We start from the raw sequence: 17,049 nt of genomic DNA on the forward strand, positions 1-17,049 counted from the left end.
AAGATTTTACGTATTTAAATGAGCGAAATTTGGATACGTAAATTTTATCATGAGCGAAATTCAGAAATTAAATAAGCGAAATGACATATTTACCCTTTGCGCCTTTTTTATGAAGGAAATCTAAGTTTGAATCTAGACCACGTGATTTTAAAAATGTGTGGTTCAGATTTAGTTATAGGGTTATTACGGAAATTGGGGTTATCATTATAATGCACCCCTAAACATTATAATGCACCCCTAAATTGGGGTTATCATTAATTATATATATATATATATATATATATATATATATATATATATTTTAAACACTTTGTTTGTCGATTTTATCATTTTAAATTATTGGAGTTATATTAAAAAATCAAATTTTATTTGTTCTCCTAATTTTTGAAAGTCAAACTGCATAAGTTATTATAAAAAGAAGGATAAAATAAAGTGTATATTAAAAATAAAAACACCATCATTGATTTCATAAGAGCATCTACAACGGTGTTCTTCCGCAAGAGCAGCCGCCGTGCAGACGACACGACAAGAGCTACTCGCCGCTGCGCTCTTGCCGTCGGCACGGACGTGCTCTTGTCGAAGAGCACTGCCGTGCCGACGGTAAGAGCACGAGCAGCAGACGTGGCATGCTCTGGTTGACCGTTGATTTATCATTTTTTTAAAAAAAAATTTGAAAAAATCTAAAAATTCAGATGTAATAAAAAAAATATTTTCTCACTTCCCAATAAAATATATCCATTTTTCCCACACTTTTAATTTATTTTTTCATTATTTTTATCCCAAAATTCACACTTTCAATACCCTCATTTCAACACAAAATATCACACTACACCAAACAACTCTCTCAATCTCAATTTTTTAGGATTTTAATTATGTAATTTTTATTTTTTAGGATTTTAATTATGTAATTTTTAATTTTTTAGTAATTTGTAATAGTATTTCGGGTATTTTGAATGACTTTTAACATATGGAAATGTTTTTAATAATTGAAGTATTTAAATTGAATAATAGAATGGTGGGACCCTTAAATGGTGTAAGAGTATGCTCTTACGGAATAGCATGGATGTGAATATTTTAGTGTTAATAGTATGAAATGGGTCTGGATCCACCTCGTTACTCCATGAGGATGCTCTAAAGTAAATCTACACAACTACAACCCGAATAAGTGTTGCACCAATAATTATCCAAAATTTTATTGGGACCACGGACCACCTCCGATTATACTCCCTCCGTCCCCGTATAAGAGTCGCTAATTTCCATTTTGGGTCGTCCCCCATTAAGGGTCACTCTTCATTTTTACCATAAATGGTAGTAGGCCCCACATTCCACTTAATCACCCCACTCACATTTTATTATAAAACTAATATAAAAATGTGGGTCCCATATTTCACTAACTTTTTCAACCAACTTTTCTCTACATTTCTTAAAACTCGTGCCCGGTCAAAGAGCTACTCCTATTAGGGGACGGAGGGAGTATATTGTAAACAAATATGGTGGGCCATGGACCAATTTGAACTCCCATTTAAAGTAAGAATATTTAGGGGACAATTACAATATCAATAAGAAATTGGGTGCTCCAAAATAAAACATCAAAAACAGAATCTATTGGAGGTTGGAAATTTAGAATGAAAAATCAACCAATAATAATCTGTTATTTAGGGGCTCATTTCACATCGCCTTCCTCTCTCTCCACAGCTTTCCCTTTCTCTCACCACACCCCCAATAAATCCAACATTTTCCGCCGACTGCCCGGGAAAACTCACGCCCACAACAATGGCGGGCAATCCGGCGCGGCGCCCTCACGCTATCATGATCCCCTACCCCTACCAAGGCCACATCAACCCCTTCGTCTCCCTCGCCGTCAAGCTCGCCTCCCACGGCTTCACAATCACCTTCATCAACACCCAATCCGTCCACCGCCGCATTTCCCACGCCCAGACCGGCGCCGTCCGCGCCGATTTATTCTCCGGAGCGAGAGATTCCGGCCTCGACATTCGCTACGCTACCGTCTGCGACGGCTTCCCCCTCGGCTTCGACCGCTCCCTCAACCACGACCAATTCGTGGAGGGCCTAATTCACGTCTTCTCCGCCCACGTCGACGAGCTCATTTCCAATTTGGCTGACTCCGATCCTCCGGTCACCTGCTTGATCGCCGACACCTTCTACGTTTGGGGCTCCGATATCGCCCGCAAGTTCAATTTAGTCTACGTTTCCTTCTGGACCGAGCCGGCGCTCGTTTTGTCGCTCTATTATCACTTGGATCTCCTCCGGAAGAATGGCCACTTCGGCTCCCAAGGTCAATTTCGATTTCTCCTCAATTTATTAGGTTTTCGTTTTTAGGCGAAACGTCATTTTCCGATCAATTTCTAATTGGTTATGTCATTGTTGGAATTACTACTTTCTAGTTGATTTGAATGATTTAAATGTAGTTGGGATATATGAAGGATATGATTAAATGTGTTTCCAATTTCTCTCAGCCAAACGGAAAGACATGATTGATTACATACCGGGAGTTGGAGCAATGAAGCCGACGGACTTGATGTCGTACCTCCAAGCCGACGACATATGCACCGTGGTGCATCGCGTGATTTACCGAGCCTTCGAGGATGTTAAGAAGGCGGATATAATAATCTGCAACACGGTTGAAGAGCTCGAGCTCAGCACGCTCTCAGCTCTCCACCGGAAGCAGGCTACGTACGCCATTGGCCCCATAGTCTCGGGCTTCAGCAATCAGGGCGTGGCCACGAGCCTGTGGTCGGAATCAGACTGCACGCCATGGCTCGACAGCAAGCCCAACCGGTCTGTTCTGTACGTGTCGTTTGGGAGCCACGCTCACACCACTAGCAAGCAAGAGATTTGGGAGATAGCGCGCGGGCTCTTGCTCAGCGGTGTGAACTTCGTGTGGGTGATCCGGCCTGACATTGTGGACTCGGACGAGGCTAACTTCTTGCCGCCTGGATTTGAGAACGGGATGAAGGGCAGAGGGCTGATTGTGCAGTGGTGCAGCCAGATTAAGGTCATTTCACATCCTGCGATTGGAGGGTTTTTGTCGCACTGTGGATGGAACTCGGTGCTGGAAAGCATATGGAGTAGGGTCCCTCTGATATGCTTCCCTTTGTTCACTGATCAGTTTACTAATCGAAAATTAGTGGTTAACGACTGGAAGATAGGGATTAACCTCTGCGACAGGGCTTCGATCATGCGGGATGAAGTTGAGGAGAAGATCAAGTATTTGATGAGCGGGGAGTCTTCGGAGGAGTTGAGGAATGCGATCAAGGAGGTGAGTAGGACGTTGGAGTACGCGGTGACGAGTGATGGATCGTCTGAGAAAAACTTTAGGGTGTTTATGGAAGACATAAAGGCCAATATCAAGAAAAAAGCAGGGGTGGCATTTGATGTTCAAGATCAAACCATAGGTCATCTCTGGGCTCCCACAGCAGTTAAGCAAACAATTGTTAGCTTGTCTAGTAATTTAAACTAATGACCTAAATCGGCCGTTGATTCAGTTTTTGATGATTTGTATGATTGAATTGATGTACAGAAGAAATTCAACATTTGATCTTTTATAACTTTGTAAATAGTAGCTTATTGATTATGTTAACTAATTTGCCTCATTCCATTTGTCCAATACATATGTAAATTTATGATGTTATTCAAGTTTAATTAGTGTTATATTTATGTTCGGTTTCATTCGTCTCTTCTTTATGTTTTTATCACAACTTTACAAATAATGCACAGGCCGTCTTCGGACTGCTATGTGTAAATAAAAATATCACCAATACATATATATAGTAGTGATACAGACTTCTTAAATATATAACTAGAGAATAAATTTCAACCACAAGATTAAGAAATCAAGGGTTGAAAAAGAAGCTTAGGATTTCAAAATTCATAATATACGTAGTCGGGGATAAAATAGTCATTTAACAAATAAAGCTGGGTAAAACATGAATCTCTCTCATTTAGAGAATTTTTCTTCAGCCCTCCTCTTCACCGCCGCCTCTGAGTGATCGGGGCTTCGCCGCCTCCAACAGAGCCGCTCGCGGCGGACGTCGTCGGCCTGAAAGAGCAAGAGCAGTTATGGAAGCACTGAAATTAGCAAGTAGGGTGAAAGGTCCCGCTTCAACGGTGAAGAAATCAGTGTAGCTATGGAAGCCATGGTAGTGAGTGGGATTGAAGTGAAGGCGGATAAATTTCTGACCTGGAACGAGGTGAAAAGAGTAGGAAAATTGGGAGTGAGAGATGCGCGCGGTGACGTAGGGAACTGGATCGACGGCTGTGATTAGCTCTCCCGTGACAGTTGATGCCTTTGATGAGCCTTCCGTGGCAGCGTCTCCGCCCCATTTTCGGCTGCTCACAGCTGCACCTCCGCCGCAGTTGATAGAAATATGATCACCACCTGTAATTGTAAAATTGAACAGCAGGAAGCAGAGAATGACAAGACAGTCCATTCAGAATTGCATGTAAATTTACTTTGGGAAGAAGATAGATAATCGGAGTTGGAATTTGATTACAATTCTGAGCGTCAACTCTCAAGTAAACGTGTTGTGCTGTTACACTAGTCAATACGCGTTCACACTATGTTGTGAATTGAAATTTGTACAGAGAAAGAGATCATTTAGAGTGATGTTTATTTTGTTATAGTGATCTATTTTGTTAACATCAGTGAAGTAAAAACATGGTTAGAGTGATGTGTTCCAGGGTTAGAGTGATGTTTCTTTGATATTTTGTTATAGTGATATATTTTGTTAACATTAGTGAAGTAAAAACATGGTTAGAGTGATGTTTCTTTGATATTTTGTTGTAATGATCTATTTTGTTAACATCAGTGAAGTAAAAACATGGTTAGAGTGATGTGTTCCAGGGTTAGAGTGATGTTTCTTTGATATTTTGTTATAGTGATCTATTTTGTTAACATCAGTGAAGTAAAAACATGGTTAGAGTGATGCGTTCCACGGTTAGAGTGATGTTTCTTTGATATTTTGTTATAGTGATCTATTTTGTTAACATCAGTGAAGTAAAAACATGCTTAGAGTGATGTTTCTTTGATATTTTGTTATAATGATCTAACCGTGGAACACATCACTCTAAGCATGTACTTACTTCACTGATGTTAACAAAATAGATCACTATAAGAAAATATCACATAGACTTCACTCTAGCAGTGTAACACATCACTCTAAGCATGTACTTATTTCACTGATGTTAACAAAATATATCACTATAAGCAAATATCACAGAGACTTCACTCTAACCTTGGAACGCATCACTCTAAGCATGTACTTACTTCACTGATGTTAACAAAATAGATCACTATAAGCAAATATCACAGAGACTTCACTCTAGCCGTGGAACACATCACTCTAAGTATGTACTTACTTCACTGATGTTAACAAAATAGATCACTATAAGCAAATACCACAAAGACTTCGCTCTAGCCTTGGAACACATCACTCTAAGCATGTACTTACTTCACTGATGTTAACAAAATAGATCACTATAAGCAAATATCATAGAGATTTCACTCTAGCCGTGGAACACAAATTTCTAGGCCACAAAGTTTTATAAACAAGAAGCATAAACTCGAATATCCAAAAAAGCTCATCAGAAACTGCCACCTGTCCCAGCAAGATATAAATAAAGAATTGTTTTCATATGAATAATGGATCACATGGCGTTACGAATAATGATACGTTTCTAATCTAGACACACTCAGAATTACAGCCGACTCTTTACCTGTGCATTTTATCTTTTTTTTTTCTTATTATACTTTTCAATTGCGAGATCTTCCAAATCCTTAACACTTATATATAATCTCCAAGTTTATTTAGAGATTTCACTTTTCGATTTGATAGTTTCAATTGAATCCGCCAAAAGCAGTGTTGATGTCGAGCATGATTTCTAGAAATTGTTGTTTGACGAAGCGTGAAAAGCTTATCATCGACACCGACATCGTGAGAGAAGGAGAGTGTCACGACCGCCCTTTAGGGTATAATAAATGCGGCGATCGCGACTTAAACAAACTTAAATATAACAAGGAAAATAGGCTAGGGTTTCATCAAGAAGGTTTGACCAACATATTAAATGAGATATTAAGTATAAAACAAGATGAGGACCCGGGTTTAAATAATGAGTTGGGCCGGACATTAATATTCAAGGAAAAGATTAAGATATAGATTTTGACATTATCCAACAAGACTTTAAAGAAGTCAAATAACCAAACAAAATCAAGTTCAAGCCCAAAAGCGAATAGGTAAAAGAAAATATCGCAGCGGAAAACGACCAAGAGAAAGAGTGACGTCATGTGTGAAGACACGACGACACTCGGAGTTTCAAGACAATACTATCAATTTATTTAATTTGCTCAACACCGCCAACCGCTCGTCGCCGCTCAACCTGCACATAAGGAAAACACATGCAGGGCTGAGTACTTATAAAAATACTCAGTGGACTTATGCCGAAAATATTTTCATAAAGATTGTTATTTATCATGCCATACATAAATAACCATCGGGGTTTAGCTTTAGAAAGGCCCGAGGCACTCAAAATCATTTCTCATTGTAAAAGTCGACTGATCAGTCATTTTCCCATAGACGTTAGCCATATCTGCCAATACATGACAAGGAATGCGGCCGCAAACCAGGTCACTAGACCAGCCAGCCCGTACGCTAGCACACGATCTACCATAGGTGTACACTAATCCAAGTAGGGTTTGCAGCCCTACGAGGACCCGAATTCGATTTATATAATAGTGGCAAAAACCACATCAGATAGGCACGTAAAAACAAATCAAGGCATGATAATCATGGTTATTTCCATCGATAAAACATTAGGATATAGTCCTTATTTAAAAGAGAGCCCACCTCGACCGTTTAGATTTCAAGTACTGCTTTCCCTTTGTTATCACACTTCGCGCACGCGTTATCACCTTTAGATGATATGTATTACCAATTAGTCACAAATATTGACTTAATATTATGCATGTCCCCGACGGTTCCCTTTTCCCCATCAACATATGGAAATCACATCATAGCATACATCTTGGAATAACACATCACTTCATCATAGAGTGGTTCTTTAACCCATATATAAATCATGTATATCATTTCATATAACAACATAGTTGCTTTTGTAAAGATAGAAATCTGATAGCACTGCGACATCATTTTGTAAAAATCATTAAAAATTCACACGACTTCAGTAGGGGCTAAAATTTTACCACACTGCAGTAGACTCATCAAATAACTTCCAGTTTAAAAAATCACTTCAAAATAACTTTTTTAGGTCGGTCGAATTGAAAGCGTAACCTACTGGTCGGGAAAACATTTTCGGGCAGAACTGCGCAGTTAACTTAAAAAATTCACCAAATATTCATCTTTCGTCCAAATAGGTTTAAATTCATACACAACACAGACGACACCATGAAGTTTACTCAGAAAAAATAATCGGACAAAAAGGAGTTCATTTGGTCGGTTAAAAATGCGTCGGAATCTACTGTCCGAAGTCACAGTTTTTCATGTTTCAAAATTTTAATTAGGGTTCTATCCCCATTCATTCAAACACAACCTTTTCATGCTTCTAACACACACATATGCTTAAAAGATCCTTCACACTCATGGTTGCATATAATCACACATCATTCACCAATGATTTATTTAGACTTCACGAAATTGCATTCAAAATGCATACACACATACAAACACAAGTTTCCCCATCGATTAAACCCTTAGATTTGAAATCTCTACACTCACTATATGCATGAGGGTTCAAGAGTACCGATTAATCGGTTTGATGAGAAAGGATAGATAAAAAAAATACCTCTTTTTGATAGAAACGATCGGTAGAAAGTATGATTTTGATTCTTCAACAATACTTGAGGCTTCAACTTAAATTCTTCTCAAAGGATGAAGAACTTATGGAGGAATATAGAAGAAAAATTTGGGAGAGAATGGGTGAAGAAAATGGCGTTAGGGAGGGAGAGAGGAGGCGTGTAGTTAGTGGCTAGGGTTAGGATTTTCTCTCCTATTTATAGAGTGCAAGATATATTATCCCACAATTAAATAAATATTTGGGAGAATATGAGGGAGGGGAGAAATAGGCGTGATTTTGGGGGAGGGGATTTAAAGTCTTGGCTATTTAATTAGCCCATGACTTAATTTGGTATTTTTACGGAGTAGAATAGAATAATACGGAGCAGAATAAAATAATAAAATCCCACTATTAAAATAAGGAGTAGGCAATTTTTATGCTCCCTCCACAAGGAATAAATTTCAAATATTTAATTGAATATGGTAAGGCAAGATTTCCTTAGATATGGTAAGATTTGTCAGGATATTTATTATTTATTCGTGGAAAGGAATAAATAAGGGATCAATTAGTATAACGAATAATTCCTTCTCTCCATAATTAGGAGATTTTCGAAATCTCCATATGAGCAAGCATGGGGGTCGGTTTTCTTATGAATAAAGTAAAGAATAATTGGCTTTGGATTTAATTTGGATAATTATCCCGAGCAAATAATTATTCCCTTTTTACGTCTTGGGCAATGCTGTCACAAAATCCATGGCGATGTGCTCCCATTTCCACTCGGGGATTTCTAGTGGTTGCAATTTTCTGTACGGTCGTTGATGTAGAGCCTTCACCTGTCGACAGGCTAAGCAGCGCTACACGAAGGCCGCTATGTCCCTCTTCATACCATTCCACCAAAAGGACTTTTTCAAGTCATGATACCTCTTCGTGCTTCCCAGGTGAGCGGTGTATGAGGTCTCATGAGCTTCCCTCATGCTCTCGTTCTTGAGTTCCACGTCGTTTGGTACGCACAGTCTCCCTTCAAAAATGAGGGCGTTGTCAGACTCCTCACTAAAGCTTCTAGATTTGCCAGTTCTCACTTTAGTTCGAATTTCTCCAAGTTTCGTATCCATCCGTTGTGCTGCATCGATTCTCGTTCTTAGATTTGGTTCAACCACTAAGGTGGCAATTCGGTCTTCCACTGTTTCAGGTGCCCTTACCACTTCCAATTGCATTTTACTAACTCTCGTATTAGACTTTCCTCTTCCGTCAGAAAAACAGCTAGTTGCGAATGGTTCCTTCGGCTCAAAGCATCTGTCACCACATTGGCTTTGCCAGGGTGGTAGTTGATGCCACAACTTAGTCATTTACTAATTCAAGCCATCTTCGTTGCCGCAGGTTCAAATCTCTATGCTCGAAGAAATATTCCAGGCTCTTGTGGTCCGTAAAGATTTCACATCGAACTCCGTAGAGATGGTGCCTCCAAATCTTTAGGGCATGTACTGCTGCTACTAGGTCCAAGTCGTGGGTTGGGTAGTTCAACTCGTGCGGTCTAAATTGTCGTGATGCGTAGGCGATCACTTTGTTGTTCTGCATCAACACGTATCCTATTCCCACCTTCGAAGCGTCAGTGTAGACCACGTAACTCATTCCAGGCTCTGGCACAGTTAAGATTGGTGCAGTGGTCAGTTTCTCCTTCAAAAGCTGAAAACTTGCTTCACATTCCGGGGTCCAATTGACTTTCACCCCTTTCTTGAGTTGTTGGATCATTGGTCTCGCTATCTTGGAGAACTCTTCTATGAACCTTCGGCAGTATCCTGCCAATCCCAGGAAACTCCGAATCTCGTTCGGTGTCGACGGTGACTTTCATTGTTGTGCAACCTCAACTTTGGCGGGATCCACTTGGATTCCTTCTGCCGATACAATGTGTCCAAGAAAGTCTACTTCTTTCAGCCGAAATTCACACTTGCTAAGTTTGGTGTACATCTTCTCGGTCCTCAACGTCTCCAAAGTGATTCGTAGATGCTCCTCGTGCTCCTTCCCGTTCTTCGACTAGACCAGGTCGTCATCTATGAAGACCAAAACGAATTTATCCAAGTACGGATGGAATACCCGGTTCATCAGTCCATGAATACCGCAGGTGCATTCGTTAGACCGAACGGCATCACAACGAACTCATAGTGACCATATCTTGTACGAAATGCGGTCTTCGGTATGTCCTCCCTTTGAACTCTCAGTTGATGATATCCGGACCTTAAGTCCATCTTTGAAAACACACCGGCTCCTCGGAGTTGGTCAAACAGGTCATCTATCCTCGGTAGTGGATACTCGTTCTTGAGAGTCAATTTGTTCAATTCTCTATAGTCGATACACATTCTCATCGACCCGCCCTTTTTCTTGACGAAATGCATCGGTGTGCCACACGGTGAGACACTAGGCCTAACGAATCCTAGGTCCATGAGCTCTTGAAGTTGTATCTTGAGTTCCTCCAACTCTTTAGGCGTCATTCGATACGGTGCCTTAGACACAGGTGCGGCTCCTGGTTCGAGATCAATAGTGAACTCCAATTGTCGATCTGGCGGCGGTCCAGGTAGTACTTCGGGAAAAACGTCTGAAAATTCTCGTACGACAGCGACGTCCTCCACTTTCCTTTCTTGTTTCTCCGCCCCGTGGTGGTAGACGAGATGTGCAGAACGGCCTTTCTTCATCAATGCGGTAGCTTGAAGCGCAGAGATTATAGCGGTTCGCCGGTTCATCGAGATTCCATGGTATACGGTGGGTTCCTTTCCCGGAGCTTGTAGAGATATTTGTCTCTCCTTACAGCGAATCGTCGCAAAAATCGTGGTTAATCAAACCATTCCTAGAATTACGTCGATATCCCTCATCGCCAAAACTTGCAAATTGTGACCGACTAACTTAAGTTCTCCCAAGAAAATTTCTATTAACTCTCCTCGTTTTTTCTTCCAACTCCCACACAATTTTCTAATATTCATGGTAATAACACACATTTCTTTTCTCGATCGTCTCTTCGTCCCGTGGCTCTTTCTCGTCACCTTTCATATGTTCTCTCTTGTTGACGATATTTATTTTATGCAATAAACTCTATGAATGGGCTTGTACTTCCTCTGCAATTTCCTCGCACGATGGTGACCGTAAATACATCTTCTCATATTTTTTATTCGTTTATCGCTCGATCGATCGTTCACTCATATATGTATCTCGTCGGTTATGTCGACACTTCTGGTTGGTGTGTCATTTTTTGAGCATGTCTGACTATAGAAACTTATCCCTTGTGTATATCCGGGTCGACTACTGCATTTCCCTACCGTCTAGCATCAAGGATTCGAAATTTGACCCAACAGTCTTACTTGGATATGAACAGATTTCAAATTGTTGCAACATTGCTAAGGATATCTTTAGTCGGGGAGGCTCCAAAATTAATCAAGGAAACAAGAACAACAATGCAATGGTTGAGTTCCATTGGACTCAACCCGTCCATTCTAAGAATTAAATGGTTTAGCGGTATCAAATAAAACCCATAGAGATTTGAGAGTTTACTTATGATGAGAGTTCGGAAGAACATGAGATAGGTCATGGAAACATGATGAAACTGCAAAAATTCTCAAATTCCATAGCCGACTGCTACATCACAATTTGCAAAAATTCCGGACAGCAATGAATGATATCGTTCAAACATGACAAGGCCTAAAATACTCAGTCGCGGCAGGATTTAGATACATAGACAAATGTCATGAAGTAGTACAAATGATGGTTCAACAACATCATGTTATTGGAAAAAGATGAAATCACATCAATGGGTTCGCGGGTTTGTTAAAGACAACTCAAAGTGAATGGAACTTTTCAGAAATTTAACACGGTCAACCCGTTAAGGAAGAAGAGAACATGATAACCTTAACTTGGTGTTGCAGAAAGAAAAAAAAATTATTGAGTATGAAGCAATATATGTAGTGAAACCGAGCTAAAAAGAATTTCACTGCTGCAAGAAAGAACTTGCCACATACATGGTTACAAAATAAAGAGGTGAGCTAGTAGTTCCAAGAAGAATATTCCATCCTTTGAAGAAAATACGTCTGGAGGTGTGGTCATACTGAAGGTCATAACTGCAAACAACCTTAGGAATGAAGTTCAGTGATGGAAGTTCATAAGGTCAAAATATTGTCCTTATGAATGATGAATCAAAGGAGACTACTCAATCAAGCTATCCAACGTTACAAAGGCAAACACAAACTTTCAAGACAAGTGAGTCATGACTCGATATAGGGAAAAAAATAATGGACATTACTTGCAAATTGGGAGTCAACCAAGGTGTTTAAATAGACAAGGGCTCACGTTTATTCAAAACGTCCCGAAAAGAACTTAGAATCCAAGTAAGTACTGTTGATTTAAAAAAATCGTTCATTCTAGCTACGAGGGTCGCACTCCCTCGCACATTTTTTTTACGAGCCTGAACATGGTAACATCGTTCTATGAAATCGTGGATTCCAAGTTGAGATTCATCGTATCGTCGAAATTAATAATATTTTTTGATGGTCGCATCTTCAAAGTCTTCTTGCCATGCTACGTAGTTTTCGAAATGCAGTGCCATTGCACACGTGGTCTTACAGTGTCGTAAACGTCGTCGTACTTGTGTCGCATTGCCACTTTGGCATGGTATGCAAGACTGCATAGTTTTATTAGATCTTAGGCATGATCTCGCCATTGTGAGGATACACCAAAGTTCGAAATGTATACTTTCGTTGGTTTTATCACTCAAGAAAGTGATATTGCAGTTGTCAACTTACAACTTAGTTCTAGCACTTTCAGTCTGGCATACCTCTTAGGCACTCTTTAATTTCAAGCATAGCTTGAAGTCTCGTACTTCAACGTATATTTGATCATTACCTAACTCAAGCTTCATATGACTCCTACGTTCGCAACAAAGTTCAAAAGTTCCACATTTCACTTTAATAGTGGTTCTATACGATACCTCGTACTTCATCGGTCATGAATTTTCACCACATAAACATCATACATATATTGCACAATCAATACATTTATTCGTATGAATCATTTGGTGTTCCATAACATAACAAACATCGTACATTAATATATGTGAATAGCAACACTCAGTCAATCAATCATCCATGGAATAACATTTCATAAATTATGCAGTTCATGCTCATCTGTATCACAATCACAACTCGCAACTACACGCGTATCATGCTTTGCATTTCACAGTTTCATAGTCATGAAATTTTAACCGCCTAGGCATAAAATTTTGTCTTTCATGGAAGCAACATATATTTTCTTCAAGTAAAATTTGCAGTTTTGTGGACGTAATAGAAAATCTCAACATCAACCAATACAAGTTCATAATCATGCTTCGATATCCAGCACATTCAACGCCATCATGCCTCACTGTTAAACAAAAGCAATTGTATATTCTCATAGTGTCTCCCGGTTCATATCTTCACAACCTTTTCCAAAAGCCATAGTATTTACTTATTTCCCACAGGGGTTGTTTCATAGTGCAATCAAGTAATCACACTCATACTTCACGTTTCACAATTCATGTAATTTCAACATTTAGAATTTCATCTATCCAAACCCATAGATGTCCAATCACATATTCGCTGATTTTTCCTTATCGGGGTGTGCACAACAGTATTCATCATTTTTGGCATAGTCGTATTAAGCAATTCCATATCCATGTATTTTCATCATCCCACACTTCCAAGTAACATTTTCAAAGACATCATATTATCTTCGATTCCCATCGAAATAATTTCATTTTCCACCAGAGGAATATCCCCATCACACTTTCCAACGTTTCACAGTTTCGGATCAATATTAATCAAGATACTTGTTACCTCATTCTTCGTGGTTGGGCGGGGACGAGTAGTGGTGTTGAGCCTTCGACGATTATCAATTAGTCAGTTTACACATGAATAGATTTTGTCTCGACAAGACTCTTTGGTCCAGAGCGGAAAGAAACTGAGGCTCTGATACCAAACTGTCACGACCGCCCTTTAGGGTATAATAAATGCGGCGATCGCGACTTAAACAGACTTAAATATAACAAGGAAAATTGGCTAGAGTTTCATCAAGAAGGTTTGACCAACATATTAAATGAGATATTAAGTATAAAACAAGATGAGGACCCGGGTTTAAATAATGAGTTGGGCCGGACATTAATATTCAATGAAAAGACTAAGATATAGATTTTGACATTATCCAACAAGACTTTAAAGAAGTCAAATAACCAAACAAAATCAAGTTCAAGCCCAAAAGCGAATAGGTAAAAGAAAATATCGCAGCGGAAAACGACCAAGAGAAAGAGTGACGTCATGTGTGAAGACACTACGACACTCGGAGTTTCAAGACAATACTATCAATTTATTTAATTTGCTCAACACCGCCAACCGCTCGTCGCCGCTCAACCTGCACATAAGGAAAACACATGCAGGGCTGAGTACTTATAAAAATACTCAGTGGACTTATGCCGAAAACATTTTCATAAAGATTGTTATTTATCATGCCATACGTAAGTAACCATCGGGGTTTAGCTTTAGAAAGGCCCGAGGCACTCAAAATCATTTCCCATTGTAAAAGTCGACTGATCAGTCATTTTCACATAGACGTTAGCTATATCTGCCAATACATGACAAGGAATGCGGCCGCAAACCAGGTCACTAGACCGGCCAGCCCGTACGCTAGCACACGATCTACCATAGGTGTACACTAATCCAAGTAGGGTTTGCAGCCCTACGAGGACCCGAATTCGATTTATATAATAGTGGCAAAAACCACATCAGATAGGCACGTAAAAACAAATCAAGGCATGATAATCATGGTTATTTCCATCGATAAAACATTAGGACATAGTCCTTATTTAAAAGAGAGCCCACCTCGACCGTTTAGATTTCAAGTACTGCTTTCCCTTTGTTATCACACTTCGCGCACGCGTTATCACCTTTAGATGATATGTATTACCAATTAGTCACAAACATTGACTTAATATTATGCATGTCCCCGACGATTCCCTTTTCCCCATCAACATATGGAAATCACATCATAGCATACATCTTGGAATAACACATCACTTCGTCATAGAGTGGTTCTTTAACCCATATATAAATCATGTATATCATTTCATATAACAACATAGTTGCTTTTGTAAAGATAGAAATCTGACAGCACTGCGACATCATTTTGTAAAAATCATTAAAAATTTACACGACTTCTGTTGGGGCTAAAATTTTAGCACACTGCAGTAGACTCATCAAATAACTTCTAGTTTAAAAAATCACGTCAAAATAACCTTTTTAGGTCGGTCGAATTGAAAGTGTAACCTATTGGTCGGGAAAACATTTTCGGGCAGAACTGCGCAGTTAACTTCAAAAATTCACCAAAAATTCATCTTTCGTCCAAATAGGTTGAAATTCATACACAACACAGAAGACACCATGAAGTTTACTTACAAAAAATAATCGGACAAAAAGGAGTTCATTTGGTCGGTTAAAATTGCGTCGGAACCTACTGTCCGAACTCACAGTTTTTCATGTTTCAAAATTTTAATTAGGGTTCTATCCCCATTCATTCAAACACAACCTTTTCATGCTTCTAACACACACATATGCTTAAAAGAGCCTTCACACTCATGGTTGCATATAATCACACATCATTCACCAATGATTTATTTAGACTTCACGAAATTGCATTCAAAATGCATACACACATACAAACACAAGTTTTCCCATCGATTAAACCCTTAGATTTGAAATCTCTCTACACTCACTATATGCATGAGGGTTCAAGAGTACCGATTAATCGGTTTGATGAGAAAGGATAGATAAAAAAAATACCTCTTTTTGATAGAAACGATCAGTAGAAAGTATGATTTTGATTCTTCAACAATACTTGAGGCTTCAACTTAAATTCTTCTCAAAGGATGAAGAACTTATGGAGGAATATAGAAGAAAAATTTGGGAGAGAATGGGTGAAGAAAATGGCGTTAGGGAGGGAGGGAGAGAGGAGGCGTGTAGTTAGTGGCTAGGGTTAGGATTTTCTCTCCTATTTATAGAGTGCAAGATATATTATCCCACATTACATAAATATTTGGGAGAATATGAGGGAGGGGAGAAATAGGCGTGATTTTGGGGGAGGGGATTTAAAGTCTTGGTTATTTAATTAGCCCATGACTTAATTTGGTATTTTTACGGAGTAGAATAGAATAATACGGAGCAGAATAAAATAATAAAATCCCACTATTAAAATAAGGAGTAGGCGATTTTTAGGCTCCCTCCACAAGGAATAAATTTCAAATATTTAATTGAATAAGGTAAGTCAAGATATCCTTAGATATGGTAAGATTTGTCAGGATATTTATTATTTATACATGAAAAAGAATAAATAAGGGATCAATTAGTATAATGAATAATTCTTTCTCTCCATAATTAGGAGATTTTCGAAATCTCCATATGAGCAAGCATGGGGGTCGGTTTTCTCATGAAGAAAGTAAAGAATAATTGGCTTTGGATTTAATTTGGATAATTATCCCGAGCAAATAATTAAATCCGAAAAATAGAATTTCTCTCCAAATAAAACAAAATAGCGGTCGAATATTTCAAATAAAAAATATGGGCAAGGTAAATATTGATGATCCTATTTAATCTCACTCGCCCTTAGAAAAATTTAATTCGCCACAATACATTTCACCCCGCATCAATTATTCAAACAACCACGTCTCAATTCAACACGATTGACTATTCCACATCCTCGTCACATCTTCAACGATATTGACCATTCAACGGCCATGTCATTTCTCCAACAATGTTGACTATTTAACAGCCACGTCATATGCTCAACGGATTTGACTAATCAAATCAAATCTAAATTCCAAAACGTAATTAGGTCACACCGAAAACATGCAATTAATTCACTCATCATTTAATTAACATACTTCACGACATTAAAAGCATTTAATGCAAAAATTTTATGTTTCACGAATTAGGGTTCCGAAAGTGGGGCGTTACAGAGAGAGTGTGTGTTTGTGTGTGAGCGTGAGTGGTGTGTTTATGTGAAAATATGAGAACAACTTGATTTCCTAAAATACCCCTATGCAGTTTTTATTAACTTAAAATGTTTACTTATTTTGATCATTGGATTAAGATAATGTGTGGCTAGATTTGTTCTCTAATTATACACTTAATATTAATTACACTTTGATCATCTCCCTATATATATATATATATATATATA

The 17,049-nt window shown here is 38.8% G+C and overlaps 1 protein-coding gene across 1 annotated transcript; it reads left to right on the forward strand.

Moving 5' to 3' along the window:
• The first annotated feature begins 1,631 nt into the window (after nt 1-1,631).
• LOC121797251 (UDP-glycosyltransferase 86A1-like) lies at nt 1,632-3,628 on the forward strand. Its single transcript, XM_042196006.1, has 2 exons — nt 1,632-2,296; nt 2,478-3,628. Exons 1-2 carry the CDS (start codon nt 1,774-1,776, stop codon nt 3,479-3,481), a joined length of 1,527 nt encoding a protein of 508 aa, XP_042051940.1. The 5' UTR covers nt 1,632-1,773; the 3' UTR covers nt 3,482-3,628.
• Nucleotides 3,629-17,049: the final 13,421 nt, after the last annotated feature.

Source organism: Salvia splendens, chromosome 3 (genome assembly GCF_004379255.2).
Source record: "Salvia splendens isolate huo1 chromosome 3, SspV2, whole genome shotgun sequence".
NCBI lineage: Eukaryota > Viridiplantae > Streptophyta > Magnoliopsida > Lamiales > Lamiaceae > Salvia > Salvia splendens.